Source organism: Beta vulgaris, chromosome 5 (assembly GCF_026745355.1).
Source record: "Beta vulgaris subsp. vulgaris cultivar EL10 chromosome 5, EL10.2, whole genome shotgun sequence".
Classification (NCBI taxonomy): Eukaryota; Viridiplantae; Streptophyta; class Magnoliopsida; order Caryophyllales; family Amaranthaceae; genus Beta; species Beta vulgaris.
Window position 1 is genome coordinate 42,562,163 of NC_079206.1, and position 5,682 is coordinate 42,567,844.

General features: G+C 34.0%; 1 protein-coding gene across 1 annotated transcript; it reads left to right on the forward strand.

Moving 5' to 3' along the window:
• The first annotated feature begins 2,955 nt into the window (after positions 1 to 2,955).
• LOC104893610 (uncharacterized) lies at positions 2,956 to 4,300 on the forward strand. The gene is made up of 3 exons (XM_010679737.1): positions 2,956 to 3,148; positions 3,299 to 3,390; positions 3,461 to 4,300. Exons 1-3 carry the CDS (start codon positions 2,956 to 2,958, stop codon positions 4,298 to 4,300), a joined length of 1,125 nt encoding a protein of 374 aa, XP_010678039.1.
• The last annotated feature ends 1,382 nt before the right edge of the window (positions 4,301 to 5,682 follow it).

The window sequence follows — 5,682 nt, forward strand, 5'->3', positions numbered from 1 at the left end:
AGGATGACATTTTGATTTAACTCATTTATAGGAAAAGTAAATACAAGGTTAACTTATTCATAGTTAATCGAAAAGTTAACTTATTTTAAGAACAAGGAACGCGCTAAAATTAACTTATTAAAAATAAATTTTCCTTTAAAAATTTATCATTTAGCATATTTCGTTGCTATTTTAGCAGAGGTATAAGTTAACGTATTCTATGAGTTAACTTGCGCATAATGGGAAGATATAAGTTGACGTATTGTATTGTTAACATAGTCCATCTTGTACATGGTCGTGTGTAGCAGATTTTATACAGAAACCTTTTCTTACACTTCTAGTTATATTTTGATTATAGCAGGCAACTGTAAATAAGTCATTACGATGTTATTTTGGGAAGATCCTTGTCATTATTATTAATAACTTTATGTTTAGGCTGGTTTTGAGTGAGAAGTTAGACAGTAAAATTTGTAGATCTCAATTTTTGCAATTGATGCAAATATTTTAATTTCTTCTTCTTTTCGATCCTCTTTGTATTTTCTATTATAACTATTCATAATATGAGAATAAACTCAACTTTTGTGTATATTTGCTAAAATAAATCATTACCTGCTGGTAACCTACAAAAATAGGTTTAGTACCCTAATTGTGTAACTAAGAACTCATTTGATATATTTTGAAACTAGCTTTTTCTTATTTAAATACCTAAATTTATAGTTAACTAAAAAAAACTGAAACGCTACCCCTCCCCTCCCACCACCACCCCTCCACACACCGAAAGCCTGACTAACCTCCAAAACCACCACCCCCTCCCTCCCTCACCCGGCCCCTGCCACCAATAGCCACCTCCTCTAAAGGAATTATGTCCTCGACTTTATTGCAATTACGAATTATAATATAGATCGTATTATGGAGATAATAAATTCATTCTGATCTATTGGGTTGTCTATACGTCTTGTTAGAGAATGCTATAGAACTTCGTGTTAGGAAATTGTAAACCTAAAGCCCAATATAATTATCCAATTAGGTCAGACATATAACCGTGGATCAACTAAAGAAACCTATAGCCCAAAAGGGGCCCTAGGGTGGCCGGCCAAGAGGAGGAGAGAGGGGAAGAGATACTAACCTAAATATGCTTATATATTTTGTTAGGGAATTTTTAGAATATATTAGATATCTCGATCTTATTATTCTTCTCTCTCATATTCTTTCCAAAAGTCACAAAAACTCCATTAAAGTAGAAGAAGAATTTCTTCCTTCCAATTAGCGTTGGTGAATTGTTGATCCGGGTTGGTGGACCAAGTAGAGGAATCACAGTTGCAGTTCTTTCTCCAGGTTATAACAAGATTTGTGGAATTCACACTACAAAGATTAATTCTAAACTATTATGTGATCCTTCATTGTATATGCATGTGATCCTGTTTTAAGTGTTTATGATTAGATTCATGAAATTCCGGTTATAGTACTTAGAATCCTACAGTGGTATCAGTTTTAGCCTCTTGCATATAGATTTTTGGTCATAAAGTTTAAGTTTTGTATGACTAATTTTAATTTGATTAAGGGGAGGAATTGAATTATGGATTGAATAATTAATTTAAATTGATTAAATAGAGATTTAATTACTTACTTTTTCAAATAATGATGGCGAATTTTCAAAACCATGAAACCCTAATTTTGAAATTTAAATCTGATTTTAGATCTCTAAATTTCGAATATTAAATTCATATTATTAATCTGATTTTCAGGTTTAAAATTGTTTATGTGTTAAAATTAATTCATTTGAAAAGTTTTTTATATAAATTAGATATTATTTTATGTTAATAACCGAAAAATTAATTAAAATAGAGATTTAAATTTAATTTTCCGAACTAGGCATAAAAGAGTTTATGTTTAATTTAATTAAGATCACTAAATTAATTTTACAAAAGGTTGTAATTTTAATTTCCTTCAAATAAAAAAAAATAAAGGAGGGACGAAGAGGAGCAGCTGGTGGCTGCTCCATTGGTCTGCCGACGAGAAGCCAAGGAAGGTGACTTAGACTGTCGGCGAGCAGTCGAGTCGGCGAGGGAAGGGTTGATGGCAGCCACGCGTGTGACGTAGGGTTGTCGTAGTTCGGTGTTTTGTGGGCTGGTTGTTCTATTACCGGCATCAGCTCATGGATAATTTTGCCGGTGAGGCGGCCTGACGTGGCGCGGCTGGTGTACTTGCTGGTGCAGCTGCGTGAAGACTGGCAGCGTTGTGCTGCTAGTTGTAGTATTCACGTTTTATTTTTCAAGTACAAATTTTTTTAATTTTTTTTTTTTTACAAAAGCAAAACATGTGACTGAGAATCTACTGTGAATATTGGGGTAGATGCATATTTGTTTTTTAAAAAAATCTTTTTTTTGAGAAAGTTAAGTGAATTTTAATTACTTCCTCCGTTTTTTTAGATGTTACACTTTCAAAAATTGTGGTTCCCTAGGCAAAAATTGGAGGAGTAATTAGGAGAGAATAAGTGTAGGGGATTAAGGGTGTGGGGACCATTGCACATGGGGGGTTTAAGGGAAGGGAGGAGAGAGAAAAGAGTGACCACTAGTTGGTTCCCTCCAAGATTATACACGGTTGAGGAGAGAGAAAGTTGGGGGAGCCAATTTTTTTGGAACCAAATGCATTTCTCTCCAAAATTTTCATAAAGTTGAAAATTAGCAAAAAAATTAAATTACCCATTTCAATGATAGTTTAAGCCTACATTTTCCATACTCTATCCTCTATATAAACCTCCAACATTAAATGGGGGCTTATTTCCCAAAATGAGGAGAGAGAAAATATTGTTAAGCACCATGGTTTAGTTTTTTTACAAAAATCAGATAGTTTTCCACAATTCACTACACACACTTCACATGAATGTCACAAAAAAATTCCTATTAAATTAAGAACTGAAGTTTCCCACAAAAACTTCAAACTTCAGTCTTGAAAAAATCTTCTCCAGCTTTGAAAATGGGGTCAGCAGATGAGGGAGGGGCAGGGATGTTTGGCCTTCAAGAGTTGCTGGAAATTGAAGGCATGGAGGATGACTTGCTGATGCATGAGATGTGGACACATTACAACAGTGATGATGACACAGAGGATGATGATGATGGAAGTACAACAACAGCAGATGGCATTGAAGCAGACCAACAAAATCAGCAGGGTAACCCACAACAATAAAACACAGAAATACAAAACAATGTAAGTTCATCAACCCAAAAACCACATTTAACTTTAACAAAAAGAAGAATGTTGGTTGATGACCTTCTTACCTCTGAAATAAATGGTAAATTTCCATGGGGTTTAAAAACAGAAATAGCAAGAAAGCATGGCATAAGTAGGATGACATTAGATAGGATATGGAAAGATGCAAAAAAACAGAGAGAAAGTGGGCATGCCATAGATGTGAGAAACAAAAAAAAAAAAAGGAAGATGTGGTAGGAAGCTTAAAGTTTATGATGACAAATGGCTTCAGTCAGTCCCACTTCAATTGAGGACAAGTATAAGGGCATTTGCCGGATATCTTAAAGTCCCCCCATCCACTGTTCATAGTCTACTGAAACGGGGCAAGCTGAGAAGTCACACTAGCAGCACCCACCCAAAACTGATAGAAGATCACAAGATGCAAAGAATGAAGTGGGTGTTACAACACATATTACCAGCAACAAGGACCCAACCACCAAAATTGGTTGACATGCAAAATGTTGTTCACATAGATGAGAAGTGGTTTTATTTGAGTCCAAACATGAGGAGGTTTTACTTGCTCCCTGCTGAAGATGACCCTTATAGTTGTTGTCAATCCAAGAGATTTAAGATAAAAGCCATGTTCATGTGTGCCACATCTAGACATATTAAGGACAGTGAAGGGAGGATGATACATGATGGGAAATTTGGTATCTACCCTTTTGTTGAGTATGCAAGAGCTAAATATTCAACTAAAAACAGAAGGGCATGTACTTTGTTAACAAAGGCAACTGAAAGTGTTACTCTAGCAGTTATGAGGGACATGATAGTTAACACTATCATACCTGCCATCATGAGGAATTGGCCAGAAGGTGTGTCTATAGATATCTACATACAACAAGACAATGCTAGACCTGACATTCATTCATCTGACCTAGAATTTATAGCAGCAGCAAGTCAGAATGGATTCAATATCCAACTCATCAATCAGCAACCTCAGTCCCCTGACTTAAATGTGCTTGACTTGGGGTTTTTTAGAGCAATTCAAGCACTACAATATCAATCATTTCCTAAGAATCTAGATGAATTGATTTTAAGAGTGCAGTACTGTTATGATTTCTTTGACCCATAAGTATTGAAGTACACTTGGTTGCAATTACAATATGTTATGGTAGAAATACTAAAGTGCAAAGGGGGTAACAATTACAAGAATCCACACCATGCAAAAAGAAAGTTAGAGAGCCATGGATTACTTCCAGAAAATGTTGAAGTTTACCAAGCATTAATAGATGAGGCAGTTGCTTATTTGAATGAGAGGTTTATGAATGTAGGTGAAGCATTTGACTACTTAGATGCACATCAAGAGTAGAATGGCCAAAAGACGTGGCAACTTTTTTTTGCACATAATGAAGCTGTGTATGAAGGAAAAGAATGGGGAGCAACTTTTTGGTATGTAACAAGTATAGAAGAACATGAAGGAACTATTTGCACAAATACACAGGTATACTATTTACAACACATTTGTTAAAGATTATGGAGAAGATGAAGCAACACTTCTAAGCAAACCAGGAATTTTTTGGGGGGTTCATGTTTACTTATTAAACTGTTTTGTACATGTTGAAGGACTGGTTTGTATAAGCAGTGATGCAAGATTTATTGAAGTTAAGCATTTATGGTTATTTTTATTTTTTTGCATGTCAACAAGTTTAAAGTGATATGTGTGTTTTATTAAATCCATCAGGGATAATTGCATGGCTCATTGAGGAAGCAATGGATGATTTAAAACCTCAACTCATTGGTTTAACACCAATAAGGAGCAAATCATCTAATGCTCTTCAAGCCCAAAGCATGAGTCCCTTCATCATCTGGATTTTCATTTGTAAATAAATTTGGGACTCAGGTGGGGAGCAAGAGGGACTCATTTTGTAAATAGTGGGGGGACTTAATTCATAATCAATACTAGACATGAGTAATTACATCATTAGCCAATTGGTCGCCCTTTACCTCCAATCCAAACCAACACCCATAGGCAACCAAAAACTGTAATATCCCAAATTTTTATAACTATTTTATAAAATTAATTTTGTTATAATAAGATTTTATAAACATAAAATTCTGAAAAATAAAGTAAAATCATAATAAATCAGATTTTTTTTATGAAACTGTTTTTATGTATTAAATCAGATTTTTATAAAGAAATTTCGAAATCAAAATTTTTGAAATTAAATCAGATTTTTATCTTTTGAAGAAAAAAAAAATTCGGAATTTGATTTTCTTAGTAAATCAGATTTTTCGTCCAAAAAAAAAAGAAAAATAGAGAGAAAAGAAAATTCTGAAATTATAATTTGAGTTGGTTTTGGAAAAGGATTAGATTTTTGTTAAAGCATATCTTTTAGTGAAACCCTAGATTTACATATATATATATACCCCCAAAACACCCAAAAATTCTCACGTAATTCACTTTCTCCATCTCTTTGGTAAGTTCCAAATTTCAGATCTAAAAATCCACCATTG

Coding starts and splice junctions, on each gene's coding strand:
- LOC104893610 (XM_010679737.1), top strand. CDS start 2,956: ATGGGGTCAGCAGATGAGGGAGGGGCAGGGATGTTTGGCCTTCAAGAG. Junction 3,149..3,298: donor AGACCAACAAAATCAGCAGG/GTAACCCACAAC, acceptor GTTTAAAAACAG/AAATAGCAAGAAAGCATGGC. Junction 3,391..3,460: donor AAAGTGGGCATGCCATAGAT/GTGAGAAACAAA, acceptor AAATGGCTTCAG/TCAGTCCCACTTCAATTGAG.